Source organism: Corythoichthys intestinalis, chromosome 19 (assembly GCF_030265065.1).
Source record: "Corythoichthys intestinalis isolate RoL2023-P3 chromosome 19, ASM3026506v1, whole genome shotgun sequence".
Lineage (NCBI taxonomy): Eukaryota > Metazoa > Chordata > Actinopteri > Syngnathiformes > Syngnathidae > Corythoichthys > Corythoichthys intestinalis.
In genome coordinates, this window is record NC_080413.1 from 20,898,878 (window position 1) to 20,924,671 (window position 25,794).

The 25,794-nt window shown below is 38.7% G+C and overlaps 1 protein-coding gene across 1 annotated transcript; it reads left to right on the top strand.

The window, feature by feature from the left end:
- The first annotated feature begins 1,691 nt into the window (after nt 1-1,691).
- On the top strand, nt 1,692-22,146 carry apobb.1 (apolipoprotein Bb, tandem duplicate 1). The gene is made up of 29 exons (XM_057823460.1): nt 1,692-1,740; nt 3,917-4,096; nt 6,553-6,585; nt 6,672-6,784; nt 7,547-7,692; nt 7,773-7,920; nt 8,028-8,180; nt 8,323-8,447; nt 8,548-8,633; nt 9,683-10,133; nt 10,207-10,321; nt 10,408-10,554; nt 10,641-10,852; nt 10,941-11,136; nt 11,212-11,388; nt 11,482-11,685; nt 11,787-11,954; nt 12,046-12,251; nt 12,331-12,513; nt 12,631-12,761; nt 12,846-13,056; nt 13,131-13,303; nt 13,482-13,642; nt 13,721-13,830; nt 13,913-14,286; nt 14,398-20,409; nt 20,500-20,611; nt 20,693-20,879; nt 20,965-22,146. The coding sequence occupies exons 2-29, from the start codon at nt 4,042-4,044 to the stop codon at nt 21,952-21,954; spliced, it is 11,379 nt and encodes a 3,792-aa protein (XP_057679443.1). The 5' UTR covers nt 1,692-1,740; nt 3,917-4,041; the 3' UTR covers nt 21,955-22,146.
- The last annotated feature ends 3,648 nt before the right edge of the window (nt 22,147-25,794 follow it).

The following is a 25,794-nucleotide window of genomic DNA, read 5'->3' on the forward strand; positions in this document are numbered from 1 at the left end:
GCTAAACCCAGGGCAGGACAGAATCCCAACCCGCAGCAGGCGATACCCGGCTGACCCACTGACACCGGTCCATCGACCCGTGCCGGAGAACATTGATACCCAGGCAATTAATTAACTTTTCACTGCCTCAAAAATAATAAATGCTCAAAATCAGAGATATTGTTAGTTACCGACCAACTCACGCTTCTAATATTCTCATTTGTAATTATTCCAATGTGAATCACTTTCTTGGGAACCTATTACATATGTATTTCGAGTCCACAGCTGTATAGAAAATTATAAATGCAACAGTCCCAAAGCCCAGGGAATAACAAGAGTCATTGCCGAAGAATTCATTCATCAAGATGGCATTTACATTATTAACATTCTTTTCTTTAAAAAAAAATGATCAAAACCTTATAGCTATGGTTGAATCTGAAGTTGCTTAAGGGAGTCAAAATGTTGAAAACAAAGGAAAATATTCACCTTCCATTAACGATGAGCAAGTCTCCATAAATATAAATACATTTTAATTATGGCTGTCAAACGATAAAATTTTTTAATCGAGTTAATTACAGCTTAAAAATTAATTAATCGTAATTAATCGCAATTAATCGCAATTCAAACCATCTATAAAATATGCCATATTTTTCTGTAAATTATTGTTGTAATGGAAAGGTAAGACACAAGATGTATATATACATTCAACATACGGTACATAAGGACTGTATTTGTTTATTATAACAATAAATCAACAAGATGGCATTAACATTATTAACATTCTGTTAAAGCGATCCATGGATAGAAAACCCCTCTTAATGTTTTCGTTTTAATAAAATCTGTAAAATTTTCAATCAAAAAATAAACTAGTAGCCCAACATTGTTGATGTTAATAATTACTTACACAATGCTCATGGGTGCTGAAGCCTAAAAAAATCAGTCGCACCCAAGTGCCAGCAGAGGGCGGAAAAACTCCATAAAACACAATTAACAAATGGGCCTTTCACTGTACTGACATTTAAATCTGTCTGGGCGGGGCAAGTGCGTTAATTGCGTCAAATATTTTAACGTGATTATTTTAAAAAATTAATTACCACCCGTTAACGCGATAATTTTGACAGCCCTAATTTTAATTGAATGTATGGATGTGTATGATCAAAAGCACTGCCGCTCCAAATATGGAGGTGATTAGCAGCCCTCAGGAAACCAATCTTTACACATGAAGAAAAACCCATATAAATCTTTTGTTCTAAAGGAAATGAGATACATGAATGCAAATCCCCAGCAAGAGTACAATGGCAGAAATATAGTGCAGCAAGGTTAATGACCCTGAAAGCGATTGGTCTGCTGATTGAATCACTCAGACATATTGCCGACGGTGTAGCTATCATGATTTCAAGGGCGACTCAAACACAACTATTTTGATCTTAACCATGTATAGCTCAGTCAATAAAAATATGAGACCTCAAATTAAAAAATTCCTAAATATATCAAGCCACGCTTCTATATACCATCAAGATTTCAACCAATCATGAGTTTTAAAATCCCTCCTCATTCTTGGGATGAAAAACAGAATTGAACTTAAATAAAAATGTTTATTTACGCCTGATTTCAGCGCAAACAAAGCCTCAGAGGAACCTTTGAATATTTGCAGATCAAAGTTCATTATCCAACAAGTATTGAATTTGAGGTTCTGTTGTCATTTTGGTTCAGTGCAAGTAGAATCGAGAAAGCAGCAACACAAGAGCAAGTTAAAAGATTGTGAGTACTGAATTTTTGCGTGGGGTATTATGAGCGGGTGAGAGAAAATCATTTATGAATATTTTGCCTGTTTATTTATCGCATTTGTGGAGTACAAAATATCTATTTGCCGTTTTACAGTTCTTCTGACGTTTGATAATATGTTCATAAAATTTAATTACGAGCCAGGTCAAATGCGCTTGACTCATATCTTGCACTTAGTATTTAATAGAATTAGCATAATTTACAGCAAACATAATAGATTTAGTGATATTTTATTGTGTATATTTTATCAAGTCAGTATATCAGACAAAATCAAGAATGCTCAGAAAACAAAATTAGTCTTAAAATGACCGATAACACTTTTACACACAATGAAGATGTCATAATTTTCAGCTTGACAGTTTGGATCCTTGTCGGTATCTACTAGGTTGCCTTAAAGAAAAGAAACACATTGGGATGTACTGTATGATTATTGTTACAATATACAGGTATTAGCTCTTAATGGAATGCATTAAATAAAACCTGCGCACTGACTGGTGTCATTGGCTTTCTTTGATGGCCCTTAATAGATAAGCAAATTTTTTGGTGCCGAGTTAAAATAAAAATAAATTTTAACAAGGGGGTGGGTGTGGGGGCAGGGGAGCATGGAATAAACAATTCAGTTCAATTGAATATATATGTTAGTACATATTTATATGGCGGAAAAAACTTAGGTGACTTGAAGTTCCACTCTGAGACCCTCAATTTGGCCAAATTTCAAAATTGTCTTCATCGGAAAGCCTAAAATCTCAATTTTCTGGGGGAAGAAAAATTTTGAACAGGATGGCATTTGAAGAAAAATAATAAATAAATAAACAGCGAAACCCTAACTGAAGGTGAGAGCATGAGAGAATAATTAAAGACACAATTATTTTAATGGGATATTATCACGAATTTTACCTTATTTACATATAAAAAACTCCGCATAGCATGTCTCACCGAGTGTCAAAACACAGCTGTGAATGGCCACAGCCGGACTTTTGGGGGATTTTATGGGTGAAACACCGTAATATAACAAGGGTCGCAATAGAGAAATCGCAGACATCAAGGAGTGGTCGAGATCTTCTTTTTCAAGTATTTACCCTTGTAAACGTTTTTTTTTTTTTCTTTTTTTCAATTTTTCTTTGTTTGGATCGATTACTTATCATCTAAAACATCGGGGGAAATGCAACAGTAACAAATATATATATATATATATATATATATATATATATATATATATATATATATATATATACAATTAAGCGATAGTTATGAGGTAGATATCCGTGACCTATTTACAGACACTATCTTTTTCATTGCGACCTAATTTGTTTAAAAGCCTAAAATATGCGTGTGAATAATTTCATGAAGTCGTTTTTTTTTTTTTTTTTTTTTTTTAAACTAAATATTAGACATCAATTAATGATTTTAAGCTACAAATAATAGACATTTCGAATAATACATACAATTACTTACCTTCTTTTTATGGCTGGTTTGAAACAAAAGTGGTGGCGCGGTGTCTGTAAACAGGGGTCTCCAGGGTAAAACGGACAAATTAAAAATAGTTCTGGGGCTTAACGCCCCATGAAATTCCTATGGCAGCATATACACATATCGTTCTATCAAACACAACAGTTCTTTTGGCTTAAAATACAGCAGTTTATTTTAAAGAGGGGTGCAAGAGCAGAAACTGCTTTTTCAGCCCTGTCTGTGTTTTCCGCCATATGAATATGGGCTAATGCCAAAGAGATGTTTTTTATGTATTGTATGTATGTTTTTTTTTTTTAACCCGACAATAAAAAATTCAAGAACCTTGAAAACTTGTTCTATAAAGAGTAAAAACACCATTTTAACGGGATGGAACTCATCAATCATCTATCAGTGTAAATATTTTCATAATAGATTTTTTTAAATGTCATTTTGGAACACCCATTTGAGGTCACTTTTCAGCCAAATGCTGTTTACCAAAGTAGCTTGTTCCCTACTTGGTCAAGAACAGACATTGAGTTTAAACCAACAAAGTAACTTGAACTCATTGACTTGTCTCGATACGATCAGATATTTACGTGGGGACCCTCTTTGTAACGATTTCAGACAATCTGTGTTGTAAGCCTTTGCTTTGAGTACATGACTACGCTTGAAAACCTTTTCCCTTTGTCCCTCCACACTGCAGGGCACGGTGGACTTTGAGACGTTCCTCCCGGTATCTGCTGTATAAAAGGCCTGATAGGATTCAGACAATTCAGTCTCATCTGAGTACTCGCCAAACCGTGAGGGACTGAGCTTTTCGAGCCCACCATGAGGGACTCAAAGCTCTGCCTTCTGCTGATCCTTGGCACAACAGCTTTGGCTGGTGAGTACAATCATTTACTACTGATACTTCTTTCAGCCTTTTAAAGACAGATTGATGTTAATTTTCAATGTCATATAATTTTGCTGTAAAGGTTTAGTTTAAATTTCTGATGATGGCTATGGATAATCTGAATATGAAGCATTGTGATATTTAAGAGTCTTTGGGAGAACTGTTTAATCTGCAGTATTTGACAAATAAGACACTTTAGATGAAAATTAAGTAAAACCCCAAAAAGGCAAAAAGGGTTTCTATGATCCCACCCAAAAAATATCGGCGAGATGAATAGTGTTACCTTTGGGGCTATCTTCATTATTAATGTTAAATTTTAACTATCCGATCAGACTTCAACAACGCCAATGTAGGACTTCTTGGTAGCTCTAAAGCATCTTTTCTGCCATTAGCCAAGGCTGTGTCAGAAAGCGTATAAATGGTCCTTTTCTTTTCAGCGTCTACATTACATGAAACTGTTTTAATAGTCTTTTTGTAACAGCAATATCCACCTATAGCAGAATATATCCCCATTTATTAGAAAGAAAAATTATGAGAAATTATTTATGCATCATCACTGTACGGAATGTGTTCACAGAATGCAAATATCTAGACATCTGGTTGGACCCAAAAATAAATAAAAACTATTATTGATACACTCACATGTAAAGTTAAGAGAAACAGAAAAAATCCAGCTGTCAGGCAGGAAACAGCTGATCAAAGCAGTATTTTATCGGTTTTGGATTATGACAGCACTAACTATAGTATCTACTTACTGCTGCCTCCTCATTAAAATCAATGGGTGCTGCGCAATCTGTGCTTGGAATAGACATGTACTCTACTCAACATTGCTCTTTTCTGTATATCACAACATGGAATGCAAACTATTATCCATACAGTAGCAACATGCACTGGCTCACTTTCATTGACAAGGTCTTGAAATGGAATATGTCCCCTGACTTCAGCACCTCACTGCACTGGTCTCATAATAACCACTAAACAAACACATTCAAGTGACTTAATTTTATTGCTCAAAGTTAATCAGACAGACTGTATATTATAAAATTGTTTTCAGTTTTTCTTTTGGCCAACTCAATAAATGACGCCCTTGGTCAAACGTTTTGAGACACTTTCTCATTAGACTGAATGGTAAGGGTCTCAAAACTTTTGACCACAAATGCACAGTCAAATTCAACAGAACTGCTATGTACGATTCCAATAATTATATCAAAAAATAATTTTGCTTAAGTGTGAAGATTTATCTCCGTTTGGTTGACAATTATTTTCAGATATTTCTATTGTACACAACTAGATGTTTGATCAGTTCCTTTTACGTACAATATATCAAATAAATTAGTTCCCTTTTCCCTTTAGTATATTTGCTTTATTATTTAAGATGAAAAACTAAAAAATGGTATTTAGGATAAATAAACACATACAATTTAGACCTAAATAGGGCTGCAGCTATCGAGTCGCTTAATCGATGAACTAGTTAGTTCGAATAATCGAGTAATCTGATAGGGAACATGAAAAATTAAAATACCTGAGCTGAGCCTCAAACTGTATTAAAAAAAAAAAAAAAAAAAAAAAAAAAAAAAAAAAAATGAGGATCTACAGTATGAACAACAAAAGAACAATTGGCTAACTTACATAGCAAAAGTCCGCTAGCTTAAATGCTATAAGATGCTAATTTAAAAAAAAAAAAAAAAAAATTTATAATGCTCTTAACAAATGCTTCAGACACATATTCCCACAAAAAACGGCTAATGATACCTATGAACTAAATTAGGAATGCATTAAAAAACATTACCTCAAACAAAAATTCAGCTTACGTTGGTCTTAATACGGAGCAGTTGGATTCAGCCATGTAAAATGAGGCAGTGTACCCCCCCTAATCAATAAAACAAGATGCAAACACTTTCAAAATAAACCATTACAATGACACTTTAATTAAACGAATATTCGAAGCAACAAAATTTAATTTGAATATTTTTTTTTCTAATCAAATACTCGAGTTAATTGGTTAATCATTGCAGCACTAGACATAAATGATTTATTCTTAATCACTGTTCAAAAAATATTAACTAAGGAAAACACTCAGGTGACTTGAAGTTCCGCTCTGAGACATCAGACAATGTCAGACATGAATTAATGATTCTAAGTTAAAAATGATAGACATTTCTAATAATAAATATAATTACTTACCTTCTTTTTATGGCTAGGTCGAAACAAAAGTGGTTGCAGGGTGTCTGTAAACAAGGGTCTCCAGGGTAAAATGGACAAATTAAAAACTTAATGTGCCATGAAATTGCTATGGCAGCATAAAGACATATTGTTCTATCAAAAACAACAGTTCTTTTGGCTTAAAATACAGCAGTTTATTTTAAAGAGGGGTGCAAGAGCAGAAACTGCTTTTTCAGCCTTGTCTGTGTATTCTCCCTAACGAGTAATCTCTTTATTCCATAAAGTTGCCCAAGATGTGGATCAGCCAACTTGTCTCCGTAAGTTGCCCCATATTATTACTGAACACTTTATTAAACAATAACAATAAATGTCTAAGCAAGCTGATGCTTATGTTCTCCTCTAGTGGCCACAAGATACAAAACCCTGCACAAGTACGAATACCAATACGTAGCTGAATCTCTGAATGCCATCAATGGAGCTTCATCCGTCAAGAACGGACCTAGGGCAACATGCAAAGTATGTACCTGTATCATCTATTTTCTGATTTAAAAAAAAACACAGAATGTGTTTGAGTAAGCTATGTTTGTGATGGCAATCTGCATAGAAGACAAACATTTGTGTTAGATCACAGAACTCATTCATTCATCTTTCAATGGTCATGGGCAGAGTTGTCCAATAATTAAATTTTAACCGATATCCCGATATTGTCCATCTCCAAAAATCCGATACCGATATCAAACCGATACCGATATATGCGGTTGTGGATTCAACGTATTTTGGCTATTTCAAGAGTTTATAATTGATTAATTTTAAGTCATTTATTTAATCTTTACACCATGAATGCAAATTCTCTGCTCAAATAGCAAATTGTAAGCATCTTAGTTTGGAGACATCTAATGGTCAATAAGCAGAACTGCTGTACTAAGCTGTGACCAGGCCTTGTACAAAGGCAGAAGGCTTCAACATTCACTTTGAAGGCAACATGCCTATTGACCCAAAACCGATACTGAAAAACCGATGTCGATATTATCCGATATCATTTTAAATTGCTTTTATTGTTTGATTATATCTACCTTTTAGCTACCTGATAATAAAGGACAAGTCAAGTCGCAGGATAATCATAGAACTGAATTTCTAAAATAATGCAGAACAATTTTAGCTCCCAAATTGGCACTAAAAAAAAAACCGTCAAATGAAATGGTCCAAAACTGTAAGTTTTAAATGTGTTCAAAGCATGTGGTCGGGGTAAGGTATATTGACACAGGTTTCCTGTACCAGGTTGAAATCGAAGTTCCACAGACTTGCAGTTTCATCGTGCGCACCACAGGCTGTAGCTTGAGTGAAGTGGTTGGCGTTGACTCAAATGGCAACCCTGAATTCAATGCTGCCCCCAGCTCGGATGTCTTTGCTGCTCAAATGGAAAGGTACCACATGCATTGGCAAATATTTAACACGTTTTTGAGTTGTATAAAAACAAGTTAGCTAACATCTTGTTATGTTTTAGATATCCTCTGAAGGTTGTTGTTGAGGGTGTGTCTGATGTCAAACTGTACCCTGAGCATGGTGAAACAACAACTACCCTAAACATCAAGAGGGGTATCATCTCAGCTCTGGCGGTGCCTCTGATGGAACAGGATAAGACAAAGGAAATGGTACGGTAAAACAAAGACATTATTCAATTTCTTTATGAAAAAAAAAAAAGCTCTTTAAATCGCAGAAAATAATGTACAGTAATGTATTTCGTCTTCTTGCATCTTAGCCAACAATCCATGGTACGTGCAAGACCTACTACACCATCAATGCTAGAGAGGACATTGCAACTGACATCAGCCTGGAAAGGGACCTTTCTTCTTGTGACAAATTTGTCCCAGTAAGAGATTATACCAGCCCGTTGGCTCTCATCTCTGGAATGGTAAGACATTTGAAGACAAAAAAAAAAACATGTATGCAAAGAAGCAAGACGATTTAGGATGAGAAAATACTTTTCAAAATGAAAGGAAACAGTCATTTTCTTATGGTCAATAACAACGAGCCTTTTCATCTTTCATCTTTAGCAATACCCTCTTTCCAAGCTCGTCAGAAGCTCACAGACCTGTAACTACAAGTTTGACAATGAGAAGAAACACATGACCTCTGGCTCCTGCACAGAGAAGCACATCCTGATCCCATTCTCCCACAAGTAAATCTGACTTTTATAATGTCCACTGTATTGTGTAATTCAGTAATATATCATTTGCCTGCCTCAGTCTTTATCCTAACACAGAGCTTCATAATTCCAGGGGCGAATATGGAGTTACAAATGTTGCAAAGCAAGAATTGACTCTGATACAGGTTTCTACTTCCAACGACAGAGTGTTTGATCACGGTAAACTCACATTATAATCAGATATATTTTAATTAGGGTTGTTCCGATCATGTTTTTTTGCTCCCGATCCGATCCCGATCGTTTTAGTTTGAGTATGCTGATCCCGATATTTCCCGATCCGATTGCTTTTTTTTGCTCCCGATTCAATTCCAATCATTCCCGATAATTTTTCCCGATCATATACATTTTGGCAATGCATTATAAAAAAAATGAATAAAACTCGGACGAATATATACCTTCAACATACAGTACATAAGTACTGTATTTGTTTATTATGACTATAAATCTTATAGATTGCATTTACATTATTAACATTCTTTCTGTGAGAGGGATCCACGGATAGAAAGACTTGTGACTTTGTATATTGTGACTAAATATTGCCATCTAGTGTATTTGTTGAGCTTGCAGTAAATGATACTGTGGCCATGGCCAAATGCATGATGGGAAGTGGAACCATGACTGTGCTTCCAAATTCTGTATACAACTTTTATGCCCCTCACCGTCCCGGAATTTTTGATACCTAAATTATGCGATTTGGTCAAAAATTGTAGGACTAAATACATTTTGAAAATTGCTTTTTTTTTCGGAAAATTGCTGTTTACGGGCAAACGGAAAATTTTTCGGGGTCGTTTGAAAAATTCCCATCGTCGCACAAAAATTCCGGACGTGTCGGTACTTGAATGGTGCCGATCGGTCATGCGGTTCGGGCTGCGCAGCGCGCCGAAGGATTCCCATTCAAAAAAAAAAACAGAATAACATATAGGGGAGAGGCCGTAGAATCTCACTACCTGATCTTTCCAAAGGAAAGACCAGGTAACTAAAGATTCTGGATGAGTGTAACATATTATGTCTGTAACGTTAAATACAATTAGAAAACGATTTAATTAGAAAGATATATATATATATATATATTAAAAAAAGGCATGGCCGATATTTTTTTGCCGATTCCGATACTTTGAAAATGACGTAATCGGACCCCGATCAATCATCTCTAGTTTTAATTTCCATTTCCAAAGCAAAATGTATGATCTGCTGCTGGTGTTTCACAGGTGATGATTACAAAGGTCTTCATATGGACACTGTTGAGCACAAGACATATTTCCAGTTCAGGAATAAAGATTATTTTCTGGATCTGCTGAGTGACCTGACCAATTTGCCTGATACCCAGGGCGAGAAGAGAGCACACATCTTCCATCAGCTTGTCACCGTGGTCCGCAGAATGAAGATCGAAACTCTGAGCAGTGCCCTCCCTGAGGCTCTTGTCCTATCCCGTGTCTTGACCTACCAAGTTCTGGCCCAGTGCGGAACCCAAGAGTGCAGCAGTGCTATCATGCAGATTCTTAGAAGCTTTGAAACCAAGGCGGTTGAAGTTGATGCCACAGTTTTTGCATTAGGACTTGTTTCTAATCCTTCCGCTTTGCTGATCAATGACATGCTTGAAATGGTCAAGTACAAGCCCAGCAAGCCCATGATGTATGGCCTGAGCAATGTAGTCAAGAGGTGAGTAATGTTACTAACAATTGACTGTGAAATGTGATTTAAAATTTTTTAAACCTAAATTTTACCTTGACAGGTTTTACAAAACCGAAGGAAAACTGATCCCTGAGATTCGCTCTGTTGCCGAGTTCCTGGCAGGTCATTTGGGTGACTGTGCTGGTGATCAAGACAACACTTTCCTGACTTTGAGGGTATGTAGTTTAACAAAGGTGGACCTTTTAATCAAAGCCTGTTTGTCCTTGTAAAATAAAGATAACATTTTTCTGTGATGGTCTAGGTTATTGGGAACATGGCTCCTGCAATTGAGCCTGCTAGTCCTGCACTCAGAGCTTCACTGCTGCAGTGTGTCAACCAACCAGATGCCTCCTTGGCGGTGCAGCAAGCTGCCATCCAGGTTTATCGCCTGACACCCATCTCAGATGAGGCAAGTACAAATAATTAGACATGATAAAGTCCGGATTGACTATTTTGTTACATCACTTGCTAATCAGAACAATTGTTTTGTCACAGGGAAGAGAAATTCTCACTCAGGTCGTTTTGGACAGTGCCAGCCCACTGCAAAAGAGAATCGCTGCATACCTTGTGCTTATGAAGGACCCCCTGCCTAGTGAGCTGGTGCGTTTGGCCACTGCCTTGCCTACTGAGGGAGATACCCAATTCAAGAGCTTTGTGGTGTCTCACCTTACCAACATTCTGTCTTCAACTGAGCCTAAAACTGAAGAGTAAGTGAAGTATTTCTGCATATTAATTTTTCATTTAATATGATTGAGAAAGCCAGAGGTTGAACTGTATCTTTGTTTTCTTGCCAAGACTCCGACAAAAGATTCGTGACGCCATCCAGGACAATGACATTGGACCCATCATGAGCCCCATGAAGTTCTCTCGTAACTACCGGATCGGATCTGTAGAGGGAAATATGATCTTTGAGGACTCGAGCTACTTGCCCAAGGAAGCCATGCTGGAAATGACTCTAAAGGCATTTGGCTTTGACATTGACATGATGGAGGTAAACCTTTGAGTGAAGAAAATAAACTGAGTAAGTTTAGACAAAGTTAATTTGAGACTTGTAACACCATTACAGATTGGCATGGAGGGTAAAGGATTTGAACCAACTGTTGAGGCACTGTTTGGTGACGATGGATTCTTCCCTGACACTGCTCTGAAGACAATGTACTTTGTTTCTGACAACGTACAAGCAGTCAGTGAAATTGTACAGCGTTTCATTCCTGGTTTTACGAAAGCTCAGATGAAGAGACAGGTACCCGTTGGCTAAAAGCTATTCTGATTTGATTTTATGGAGAAAAAAAGTAACATTTTTTTGCACACCTTTTGTTTGTTTGTTTGTTTTTAGCTATCTCAGAATTTCCTGAATGAACTTGGGCAAAACTTCAACACAATGATGAAAAAGCTTGAGGCCACTACGTCTCCAGAGGCGATGATGTATCTGAGATTGTTCGGAAATGAGCTGGGATATCTGAAGACCAGTGAGATGGGAGATGTGGCGTACTCTGCTGCCTTGATGTTCGAGAGCATGTTCAAGATGTTCCCCACTGATGTAAGAAAAGAAATTGTATTTTAGGGAGGGCGGTTTACTGGCATAATTTCTCATTTGTAAAGGTATTATCAATGTTATTTCAATTATTTGTATTTTTGCAGCTCTTGATGGGACTGATGACAAAGACTGACAACACCATCTTTGCACACTACATCTTCATGGACAATGACTTTTTCCTGCCAACGGTCACTGGCCTGCCTTTGAAAATTGCCTTGTCCGGGACCTTCACCCCTGGTATCAAGGGTGGACTTCAGATTGCCCGTGACATGGTAATAATTTGCTTAATGTGTCTGAACTAGAGCAACAATAGACCAAAGTCGCATGGTCTAACTACTGAACATTTTATATGTTTTTCATCAGAGTGAAGTAGCTTTCATGCCCTCTGCTGGGATTGAGTTTACAACTCATGTTGGAGCCTATATTCCTGAATATCTTAACACTGGATTGGAGATGCATTCTAACATCTTCCATGAGAGCGGTCTTCAAGCCAAGATCTCAATGGGACGTGACCATGTCAAGCTGACCATTCCTGCACCAAAAAGCCCAACCAAGCTGATAGAAATGACGTAAGAGGCAAAAAACATTGATTCTTAGTTCCAGTGTTCAAGCTTTTATATGAACTCCTGCTCTATATTTCAAATTCAGGAACACCTTGGTGGCAGTGAATAATCTAGATGTTGAGACTATCACCCCAACAGTGACAAACACCGTTGATGTTAGTAAATGCACGCCCTTCTTTGCTGGGATGAAATCCTGCACTGCTCTTCAGTACAATGATGCTTTCTCTCAAGAGACATCACCCTACTTCCCCTTCACCGGTGACAGCAAGTGAGAAAACACACACAACTACATTTTAGATTTTTCTGGTTATATTCATGTTGCTGTTTATATAGATAGATACAGTACAACTACATTTATGAACTATGATATCACACGTTTTGATAGATTTGCATTGGAGCTCCATCCTAATGGTGAAGTCAATGAGTACACAGCCACCCTTGCCTACGAGCTGCTGAAGGAAGGAGATGAGGGCAGGCAAAAAGTTGACTCTGTGAAGTTTGTTGTACGAGCTGAAGGTATGTAAACAATATAAATAGGAGCTTGCCAATTACTTTGAAATTCTGTGCAATAATATTGTTGGTTTGGCTGGATAACAATAGGTACAGATCCCACTGAGGCCAGAGCAGTCGTGAAATACAACAGAAGGAAGCACACAGTCACTGCTGACATCCAGATTCCTGACTATGATTTCGAAGCAGGAGTGAGGGTTGGTGTTATTGATGGAAATACCAAAGGAAAGGGAACCCACTCCATCTATTTGGATCTCCTTAACAAAAACGTCCCTGAGCTTTCCCTGATTGGCCGAGCCAAGTAAGAAATCAAGCATCTCAAAGACAAAAACATGTCATTTGTCATATTTTATATTCTGACTTTATTTCTTTCAGTCTTGAGATGATGAAGAAAGGTATGCTTCAAGTTCAGCTTCTGGTCCCCACACTGAACGTTGATGCTTCAGTCACAGCTAACATGAAGCGAGAGGATGAATTGGAGTTGAAGGTGAAGACTGAAGTCAAGGTCCTGGAAGCTGTGTCCAAGCAGGAGATTGCCTTGAAATATGGTAGGACACTTTCCACATACATGCTTAGGCAGACAGACATATAGTACTTATAGTAACATTCACAACCTGCTACATCATGTTTCACTTGCCACATCTCTGAAGCATTAATGTTAACCCAATCATTAAGATAAATAACAGATAACACACTGCCTGGCTTACATTTTTTCTTTTTATTAAGATGACATCAAGGTTGCAGTTGAGTTCAAATCTGATGCGAAGACTGGTGTCACCTTTGGGCCATTCTCTGATGTGTTTGAGACGTACACACAACAACTTCTTGACACACAGGTGGGACAGACTGATATGAAAGTTGCTCACATCTTCAAGAAGCTTGGGGAGGTATGAGATACACCTTTTAAGGTTATCATGAATTGATATCTTAGTGTGAATGAGCTTCCACCATTTACTGTCCCTTAGGCAGCAAACAATTACATGGAGAAGTATGGTCCTGAGATCCCTTACATTCAGAACTTCAGAGTTCCAGAGATGCCAGAGATTTCTCTGCCTGAGACACTGTTCCTGAACACGTAAGTTTGTAACAGGTCATGATAATTGGCTTTTGGGGTTTCTCATAAACACTAATGTGTTTGACCCTTGTATTTTTGACAGTGAAACAAAGGCTGTGTACTACTTCAACAATGAGCGCTTTACCATTTCCATCCCACTCCCTCTGGGAGGAAAGTCAACTGTGGAGATGCAATTCCCACCAGCTTTAACAACACCTCACCTGTCTCTGCCTGAGTTCGGACTGGAGATTTCTTCAATGGAGATTCCTCTCCCGGAATTGTTTGTCCCTGAGCGTCTCACTTTTACAGTCCCTCTTTTCGGCAAAGCTGAAGTCTCAACCGAGATGAAGAGCAACCTCTACGAACTTGAGGCCTCAATTGCAGCTGGGAAAGATGTTGTGGAAACTCCAAGTTATTCTGCCAAGTTTGATGTCAAAGGAACTTCACCTTTTGAAATACTCTCCGCCAAGATGGAAGGTATTTAGCGATATGTGCTACCTTTTGTCTCTAAAGACTAAGTTTGTGGATTATAAAGCTCAAAGGCAAAGTTGTAATGACTCTGAATGTGCTTTTGTATCTGTCATTCAGGCTCTGCCATGTTGGTCACCACCGATTCTCTCAAGGCCCAGGTGAAAGGCTCTTTGTCACACAAGTTCATTGAAGCCAGTGTGAGCTATACTGAGGAAGCAACCATCACTGACAAAATTAATGTGCAGACAACTGGCAAGATTGAAGCCACAAGCCCGTTTAGTCTTAATGTTGACATTGAGCATAACTCCATGACAGGAATCAATGCTGAAAAAATGTCTGTTGATAGCAACTTCAAGGGAACGTTCAAAGCAGGACCCCTATATGGCAAGACCATTTCAGCTCAGAATTTCAACATGAGTCCATTCATAGCTGATGTAAACCTGAATTCTTTGGTTGAGTTTGAATCAAATATTCTTCAGGCTAAAAACAGATTCAGCGCAACCCTTGCTAATGGTGAATTGCTTGTCGTTTCTAACACCAATGCCTTTGAAGATACCTTGACTCATGTGGCTGAGCTGGCTTTCGCTGACAACAAACTGTCACTGAAGTGCGACTCAAGTGCCCTTGCTCTTGGCATGCGAATCCACAACAAGGCTGAAGCTTCTGCTGGAGCCGGCAAAATGTCTCTGCGAGTGGAAACGAATGGTGACCGCTCTGAAGATCAGGTCTACTCTCTGCTAACTTCAACTCTTGATGTCAATGGTCTGACTATGAGCAGTGATGCAATCATTAAGCTTCTACAAAACACTGCCATGCACAAAGCCACCCTGAAACTGGACAAAGATGGTTTCACCACAAGTGGAACAAACACTCTTCAGAGTCCATTGTCCCTGGAAAACACCTTTAATTTTGGGCTGGACACCACAAGAGCAACTCTCATCTTAAGCAACAAGGCTGCACTGTTCGACCTCAAGTTTGATAATGCCAATGATCTCACCTTAACACTCTCTAGCCTTAAATTTAACTCTATGGCAAGAACCCAAGCCAGTGAGTATGCCTCCTATAAGCATGATATTACATTTGACCTGACACCCGATGCAGCATCTGGCAGAGTTAAAAACAAAGTGAAGCTTCTCACTGCTAGCATCGTTAATGATGTTGAGTTGCATGCAGGCCTTTACAAAATGGACCTGGTTGGACTCGTGTTAGCTAACTACGATCAGCAAGAGATCAAGCACACTTATCAGATGAGCTACGCTGACATGACTGCCAACGCAAAGTGCAGCACCACTGGAAATCTTTTTGGAACCTTCATGAGTCATAACTCAGAGCTTGAAATTATTGGTCTTGCTGCCAAATTCACCAATGATGCTCGCTTCAACTCACAGCTTATGCGCTTTGACCACAGCCTTCGTTCCAGCATTGTTCCATTCGACTTCAACCTTGATGCCATTTTTAACGCTGATGGAGATGTGGCTTTGTATGGGAAGCACAGTGCACAGCTCTATGGCAAGTCCCTCATGCGAGCACAACCCTTGGCTTTTGCCAGTTCACACGAATGCCGAGCCTCTGTCAACCAGGCACTAGACAATGGCATTTCCCTGGAGACTACATTTGACAATAAAATGGATGTTGTTCTTTCAACTACTGAACAGAAGACCGGTGTTAGTCTAAAGTCTAAAATCAATAACCATGCCTTTAATCAAGACATGAGTGTGTACAACACTGCTGAGGGAACTGGAATGGCAGTTTCTTCTGCTATCTTCACAAACATCATCAACAGTGAATCCACAGACAACCAGGAATTTAGTCTCTCAGGTTTCCTCAAGTACGATAAGAACACCAATTGTCATATCATTCAGTTCCCTCTGTTGGAAAATGTGCCAGTCTTCGTGGAAGGCATTAAGGATGTCATTGTCCGTGTTGCAGAAATTGTTCAGGACTACATCAACAATGATGAGATCAGAGCAAAACTTGAGACACTTCCTCAGCGTGTAAGTGAGTTTGTTACTCAACTTAACCTTGAAGGCAAAGTTAGTCAGTTGAAGGAGTACTTCAATGGTCTTGCCCTAAATTATCCGATTTCCATGGATGATGTGGATGCTGCTGTAAAAAACATGAGGGGTATTTTTGACAAAATAATCACCGAAGTCGCCTTTTACATTCAGCACTATGTTGCCATGATAGAACAGATTATTCTTGATGGCAAACTGTCTGAAAACATCTCGTCAAAGATCCAGGAATTGATAAATGCAATTGATGCCAAGTATGACATAAAGGGAATGGTCGTGTATGTCATCGATACCTTGAAGAGCATGATTATGCAGATTGACTTGGAACAATTGAAAGACTCGAGTGTAGCATTCCTGCTCAAAATTGATGAGGAATACCAAATTATGAATAATATAAATGATTGCCTGACCAACATGAAACGCTTAGTTGAAAATTTTGACATTGCCAAATTTGTTGCTGAATTGAAGGAGTACATCAAATACATCGATATCAGTGGTACCATCAAAGATGCAATAAGTCAGATTCCAACTGAGCTATTTGATGAGATAACAAAGTATATCAAGGAACTGATACAGGATCTCAATATCTTTGACAAAATCAACACATTCTATGCCAAGCTAAGGGAGTTTGTTGTGAAGTTTGAAGCTGACAAAAAGGTCCAAGCCATCTTAGAAAAACTGGAAGAAGTCATCAAGATGTTGAAAATCAATGACATTCTTAACACTGCTGCCACAATGGTGAAAGATGCAGACATCCCAACCAAATTCCAACAAATCTTCCAGACGGTTATTGACTACATGAAAACCACTGAAGTTAAGGATATGATTCAACAACTGAAGTCCTTTATTGAGTATATCATGCAAGAGATGGTATCACTAGATTATAACAAGTTTGTGGATGATGCTAATTCTATAATTGAGGCCTGTACCACTTACATTAATGATCTCGTCAAGGCTCTTGAAATCCCCAAGAAACTTGAAGCAGCAAAAGATCTCTCCAATGCTGTGTTAAACTCTGCTAAAGGCTTTATGGATCGTCTGAGAGAAATTAGAGTTGCCGATTACATTACAAATGTAAAGGAACTGATGGACCAGGTTCTGTTTGGAGATATCAAGAGATTATTTGAATATATAAAAGAAGAAGTTACAAATTTTGACCTTAAAAGTGAGCTTACTTCATGCCTGGAATTAGTGAGCAGATACTACAGGAGTTTCGTGTACATCACCACTGATATATTGAATGGTGTGATTGATAACATCAGGTCAGTGTTCCCTGAACAAAAGATTATCAGTGAGATTCAGCAAATCTTTAGTGCACTGACAAATGAACTCAAGAAATATGAGCTGGAAATTCCATCTTTCACCATTCCGCTCACTGACCTTGTTGTACCATCCATGAAGTTAAACATGAACAAACTTGGACAGGTTGAAATCCCCGCACAGCTGGATATCCCTGAGTTCACCATCCTGGGTTTCTATAATATTAAAGCCACCACTATTTCCTTTGATAGCATCAAGCAGAAAATCATTGAAATGATTGATTTCATCTTGAATTTCAATTACACAATGATTGACATTGATGCTTTCTTTGGAGACCTCACATTGGACTTCCTTCCTTCCATGCCTGAGATCAACTTCTCAGATTACACTCTTCCGGAGATCTCCTTCCCCACTATTCCACACTTCCCTGTAGATAAGCTTGTTGAGTCTCTTTCTATTCCTGAAATGACACTTCCAACTATTCCAAGCGATATTATGGTCCCTTGCTTCGGCAAACTCTCTGGTGAGATCCGATTGAATACTCCCATCTACACTGTCAAGACATCTGTTGAGCTTCAGAATTCCACTCAGGCAGTAACAACACCTCAGTTCAAAACCATAATAACTTCCCAAGGCAAATCTTCTAGCTTTGAGATCCTTAATTACAAAGTTGACTCAACTGCTCAAATTGCACTTCCCAAACTGAGTCGTGCTGTGCTTGCAGAAAGCCTCAAGATCAACCACCAGGCTCTCACAATTGACCACCAAGCCTCTCTATCACTTTATGGTTTCTCTGGCCAGGCCCAAGCAAAGACGACAGTGAATGTCAATACTCCAATTTACAGTGCTGATGTTACCAACGTTGCGTTCATTGCCATGGAAGAGGGCATGGCTGCTTCTCTTGAGACAAACTACAAACATCTGGTAGACATTCCAATCCTCAGTGTCAAAAATGATGCTGACATGAACCAGAAGGCAGTCATCCGTCAAGAAGGTTTCACCCTCACTTTAACTGTTGACAATGTTGGCAAGTGTGTTGCCCAGGAAGGAAACCACATCAGCAACCTGTATTTGTCACTCAGTCCAAGCCTGGTGACACTGACTCTCTCTGGCAACACAGACTCAAAACCAGTGACGATGAAACAGCAAGTAACAGCTGAAGCTAGTCCTCTGCTCTACAAGTTTAACATTCTCAATGAAATGAAGGCCCCAATCATTAAGAACAGTGTGCTTACTTCCTCTGGATTCATCAAACTAAATGAGATGAAGGCTGAGCTTAAAGCAAATCATAACACAGAATTGATTGGTGCAGTTAAAGGACTCATTTCCAATGAACTTTACATTGCTGCCCATCCCTACGAGGTTTTCGCTGACTTCGAAAACAAAGTAAATGGCAGGGTTTCAATTTTTGGAGCACCAACTGCAAAGATTGATTTGCAGAACGATTATTCTGCCACTCTGACACCAAACAACCAGAAGATGAGCACAATTTACAGTGCCCGTCTTAATCAGGGTGTGATTTCCTACAACTTCACTGCAGACAACAACATAAATGAGGCTGGTGTCTTTATAGCAATGGATGGCAATGCCAATTTTGACTTCCTGAATAACCCCTTCAACATTCCGGCTATGGAAATTCCTTTTGTTGACATCCGTACCCCAGAAATTAATGATGTTAACTTGTATGAGCTGACCGGACTGAAGAACCTCAAAGTTTCTACTGAACAAAATCTAGATGTTGATGCCAAGATTGTTTATCAGAAAAAACAGGTTCCTCCTGTTGCTGTTGTAATGCTATTCGAGATTCCCCCTCTGGGTGACCTGATCACAGAGCTGACCTTTAAGTCTTCTGTCATCAATGTGAATGTCAATACTGGACTGTATACAGAAGATGATTTTGTATTCCGTCTGGGAGCTACCACTGCCTCTGTGTTCGAGTGCTTGAAAGCCAAACTTGATGGCACCACCAGCTTGACCACAAAGAGAGGAATCAAGTTGGCTAATTCATTATCCCTTGAAAACAATCACATTGAAGGTACACATGACAGCACCTTCAGTATAAGCACTGAGAATCTGGAAGCTGCTACTTCTATGGCATCAGCTGCACGAATTTCTTTGCCGATACTGACACTGGAATTGAACCACAATCTGAATGCAGACACCAAATCCAAAACTAAGGCTCATTCAACCATGAACATTAAGAGTGATTTCAAGATCCCTGTAGTAGAGGCTATTGGAACAACAACCTCTGAATTCAGCCTGAAGCTGGAGGGAACCAGTGATGACATTTCCATTGAAGCATTCACAAAGGCAAACATGGATGCCAAAGTGCTTGATGACAAGCTACTATTAGCAAACCTGGACAGTGACATTAACCTGTTCATGAATAATGGCCTACGCTCCACTTCCAAGGTCATTGCTGATTTCAAGCTTAACCAAGGACCCACTAAAGTGATCAACTTTGATTTAGACGACACCATGTCTGTGCAAGCCTCCCTAAGTCAAGTTTACGCTACGCTTAAACTTACACATAACAACGAGCTCAACCTTTTCGGTTTCAACACCAATGGGAAGCATTTTGCCCTGGCTACCATTGAACTTGAACCAGTCTCCATGACTGCTGATATCGAGATCGTTCTGACACAGCCAAGCAGCCTGGGAGAATTCACCATCTCTGACAAAACTGTGGCCGATGTAAAAGTCGACAAGCAAAAGATCTCCACTGTCGGCCAGTTCATCTGTCCAGTGTATTCCTCAAAAGTTGATGTACTAGTGGAAGGAAACGCTCCTGTTTTCAAAGGCACATTTAAATCCTCTGCTACCTCTGCATTTGTCTTCTTGGATTATGATATGGATGGTGAGTTGATGCTATTCCCTTAACATAATTATACACATTCAAATTTAATATTATAAAATACTGAATTTCACAAAACTTTTTGCCCAATAGCTTCCTCAACACTCAACTTTGAGGATGCACTTTTAAACATGGTTAACAAACTCACCCTGACACATGCAGACCTCAGCATGGATGCCAGCCACGTCATTGACCAAAGCACAAGGTTTGATTAACTCTTTATTAGCACATTTCTTCTTATCCAATCCCGGAAAATGTAAATTTTGAAACATATTCTCTTTTTCAGTGTTGCTCGCCAGACCGTGAATATGGATATCACCAGTCAAACTTTCACTGATGTCAACCTTCGCTATGCTGCCCGCAGAGATGTTCTTAGTGCTTCATTATCTGCGCCATCTATCGGCTTCCTGGGCTTGCAGTTAAATGGCAAAGTACCATCTCAGATGAGCGCAAGAGTCTACGGACGTCATCCTGTGAGTTGAATAGCCTGACACGATTGCCAATGTGATACTTTTTGCTCAGTTTTGCTCAAGTTATTTTTTTAATTCTTCTTGACAGTCTGCTCCAGATGCTGATGTTGACATCTTGGTCATAAAATCCTCTTCAAAGGATTCAAATGGGATGAACCTCCAGATTGTCTACAACACTGAGACACCAAAAATTATGCTCTCTGAACTGAAGCTGCGACTCCCTTCCATCGTCTCAGCTTTCTCTGAGTTTTTCAACAAGTATGGCATCATGAGCAACATGGAGGAGTTGAAGAATGTTGTTGTGAACCGCATCAGCGATGTCTATGATACCGCCATCAACTACGATGTCCAGATGAGCCAGCTTTCAGTCTTCTTCCAAAACACTATTGCCCAGTACCAGAAAAACATCCAGGTCGTCTTGGATGCTATCGTCACCTTCCTGAGAGAGACCACGTTCAAACTTCCAGGTTCTGATGAAATTACCACGCTTCCTGAAGTCCTGAAGAAAATGACCGACAGCATTGCTACTACTCTGGACAAATTAGTCCAAGTTATGTATCAGAACATGGAAGTCTACTATAACGTATTCCTGGAAAAAATCAGCACCATGAAAATCACCATGCCAGTTGGTGATGCTGTTACTGTCACCCAGGTCTTTGAAAATCTGAAAACAAATGTTCAGGATATTATCACTGGCCTTGTGGAGTCTTTGAAAAATATGGAGAGTTTTGACATATTGCTGGTGAAGATTGGCGAGATCATGACAGCTGTCGTTGAAAAGTCTAAGCAGTTTGTTGACGCAATCAAGTCTGACTATCTAGATGAAGTGTTCCTCAGAATCAATGACATCTATCGCAATATTGTGAGAGCAGTCATGGTTGTTGTTGATAAGATCTCTGCCCTAAACATGGAACAGGTCAACAACACATATGATTCCATTATGGACATGTTCATTAACGTAGTCGATCAAGTCAACACCACTGTTTTTGAACCCCTGTCACAAGCTTCACAGGAAGCTATGTTGAAAGTCAGAAATGGAAGGCTTGAGATTGACCTCCCCTTTTCTTTCCAGCAATAAGGAACAAACTGAAGTCTGAATCAGCATTGAACACTCCCACCTGTTTGGAAGGAGTATTGCCAGATAGATCACAAGCCATATTTATGACATCCCATGTATAACAGTGTTAAATAAGCTTGTTTAATCTGTTAAGCATGTAACATTTCACATACTCATGCAATAAATGATCTTTGTCAATAAAGTATACTAAAATGAGATATCAGTGTCTGATGTTTTTTTCTGTCTTGCATATGAAACAAAAATGACAACATACAGTAGGGGAAATAAACATGAACAGAATACAATATTAATCAAAGGTTAAATTTGTTCATTTAAATTTACATTGCAACTTGTTGGCAGTCATGCAATAATCCTGGCATCTTTTTGGCAAGAAGCTGGCCTGACCTAAATTCATATTGCCATACTGTTACCACCAATCTTGTCCAATCACTAATTAATATGATAAAACATGATTACGTTGTCATTGTTTCTGACTGTGTATTATAGAGCAATACTACAACCCCTAGCAAAAAGTATGGAATCACCAGTCTCGGACGAGCACTCCCTCAGACATTTTATTATGTAGAACAAACTTAGATAAAAAGCTTGAAAAAATAATGAGTTTCTTCAAAAGTGCAACTCTTTAGCATTCATAAACACTTAAAGAAATGCATAAAAAACATTGTGGTGGTCAGTAAATGTTACTTTTATATAGCAAGTGCAGGGAAATAAATATAGAATCACTCAATTCTGAGGAAAAATATATGGAATCATGACAAAACAAAGAAAGAAATAACAATCAAAACACATCTCTAGTATTTAGTTGCACCACTTCTGGCTTTTATGACAGCTTGCAGTCTGAAGCATGGGCTTGATGAGTGACAAACAGTATTCTTCATCAATTTGGTGCCAACTCTCTTTGATTGCAGTTGCCAGATCATCCTTGCAGGTTGGTGCCTTGCTGTGGACCATTTTTTTCAATTTCCACCACAGATTTTCAATAGGGTTGAGATCTGAGCTAGTATTTGCAGGCCATGACATTGACTGGATGGGTCTTTCTCCAGGGAATGCTTTAACAGTTTTAGCTCTGTGGCATGATGCAGTGTCATCTTGGAAAATGATTTCATTATCCCCAAACTTATTTTCAATTGAAGGGATAAGAAAGCTGTCTAAAATTTCAATGTAAACTTGTGCATTTATTGAAGATTTAACCACAGCCATCTCCCCAGTGCCTTTGCCTGACATGCAGCCCCATTTCATCATGGACTGAGGGAATTTTGATGTTTTCTTCAGGCAGTCAGTCATCTTTGTAAATCTCACTGGAACGGCACCAAACAAAAATTCCAGCATAATCACCTTGTCCAATGCAGATTCTTGACTCATCACTGAAAATAACCTTTATCCAGTCATTCACAGTCCATGATTGCTTCTCCTTAGCCCATTGCAGTCTTGTTCTTTTCTGTTTAAGTATCAATGATGGTTTCCTTTTAGCTTTCCTGTATGAAAATCCCATTTCCTTTAGGCGATTTTGCACAGCTCAGTAACATACCTTGATTCAGCTTCCTCCCATTTCTTCTTCATTTGTCTTGTTGTACATCTTCTGTTTTCAAGACATATGGCCTTTAGTTGTTTTTCATACTGTTTGGATGTCTTCCTCGGTCTACCAGTGCGCTTAACTTTAACAACCTTGCCATGCTGTTTGTACTTAGTCCAGATTTTTGATAGAGCTGACTGTGAACAGCCCACATCTTTGGCAACCATACATGTAGCGTTACCTTCTTCAAAAAGTTTTATAATCCTCTCCTTGGTCTCAAGAGACATCTCTCTTGTTGGATCCGTGATTCTTGTGAATCCACTTGGTCCAGCAGCCCTCCAAGGTGTGATAACTGCACTGTTTTTAGCTGCTGACTAACGAGCAGATCTGATCTGAGGCAGGGGCCCAATTAAGGAAAGGATATTGACTGGGTGTGTATGTATATTATGAGATTAAAGTCTTACATTGTAATGCTACGAGAAAAAAAAAAATCTAAACTAAGGAATAATGTTATACATTGTCATACCACGAGGAAGAAAAGTCGAAAAATTACAAGAATCAAGTCATACATTATAATATAACGAGATGAAAGTGGTAATAAAACCTATTTTAAGCAATATTGTTATAAAGTTATGTATTTTTTCCGTAATAATACGAGGGGGAAAAATCGTGATATTACAAGATTGCTATTACAAGTTGTTATATTACATACAGTATCTTTACATTACACAATATGTGTCACTAAGCAGGTGCATGAAAGACCCAAACGCAGGAAATGGGGAGGCAAGGCAGGGTGGTGATCAACTCAATGTTTTGATGACACTTAACAAAGACAAAGTACAACTAAAAGTCCAAAAAGGAAAGTACCAACCAAACTCAAGAGGGAACAAAATACACGGTATCAAACTTACTTTGGGCAGCGGAACAAGAACACAAGGGCTTGGACGCTGAAAGTGACAATGATGCAACAAGGCATCACAATGACAGCACATGGGGAACTTAAATAAAGACATGGAGTAACGAATAGGGTTGGGCATCGATTGAATTTGAACGGTTCAGATTCCACGTTTCGATTCCGGTTCAAAACGATTCTTGATTCCGATTCTGTTAATAGGCAGGGTTAAAAAAAATTGCATGGTTTATATGAATTTCATAACTTTTCGATTATTTTTTAAATTATATGAACTTTCAATTAACTATGAATTTCTCACAGGGCTATTTTTAACTTGTTTCTAAAAATCAATCTTTGAACTTGAATATGATGAAGTTTCTTTCCACAGGAGTGCACTTTCACAATTTTTTTTTTTTTTTTCAAAAGCTCAAGGAGAAAACATTTACACATATTCTTTTGCCTATGTTTTAGAGTGTCTTATGCCGCAGGCATTTTTACATGTTATTGAGCTCCCACTAATGGGCTAACCTGGAGTAAAATATCAAACAAAAAAACAACTTGTAAAACCCAATCCAGGATAGCAGCGGGTACAGTATAAAATCAGAAACAGTTTTTGTTGAGGAAAATGATCATATCTGCCTTCTCAGGCGGTAAGCTTGAGCGTTCTGCACAGATAGTGTCTCCTGCAGTGAAGAACACAAGTTCACTGGGTGTGGATGAAGCTTGAACGTATAAAATGAGAAAGTGAGAAAAAGTCGCAAATATTATGTAGGGGTAAGGTACCTGTGAGCCGCTACGCACTTTACTTACATGTAAATTAGCCGGGAGCTACGACGAAACATTGGTATAAATTCTTGTATTGATTATAATTTCATGTAGATGAGGCAAAATAATAAGGATTTCCTTATTTGTAAAACTGATTCTAAAACAAAAGATGCGTTTAATACTGTTGATATTAACGGAGTTGGCAACGCGCTACGTAAAGTATGTAGCTGCTTATATAGCTGCATTAGCCCGATGCAATAATACGACTTATTCTCGTACTATTCCATCCATCATCTACCATTTAATTCGGTGTCGGGACGTGGGGTCAGCAGAAGACAGACGTAATTTATTGTTTTACTTACCTGGTTCTGACTGGTTAGAGGACCGTTAGAGCCTGTCATATACGCGGCACTCAGCTATGCGCTATTCGGCCCTTGTTTTTCATGATGCCGGAGGTGTTTAATCATATTGGTCGTGCCCCCTTTGCATGATATAACTGTGTTGCAAATGTTGCACTGAGTTGACTTGTAATTTTTCTATGTGAAGTTGAGACAAACTTTTGAGCGCCGCTGCACCGTGTCAATTGTTGAAATCAAGTTGCAATGCACAAACACACGCTTCATGTGGCTTCTTCCTCGTGGTGTCCGGCAACTATTTCTGTCCAATTGGC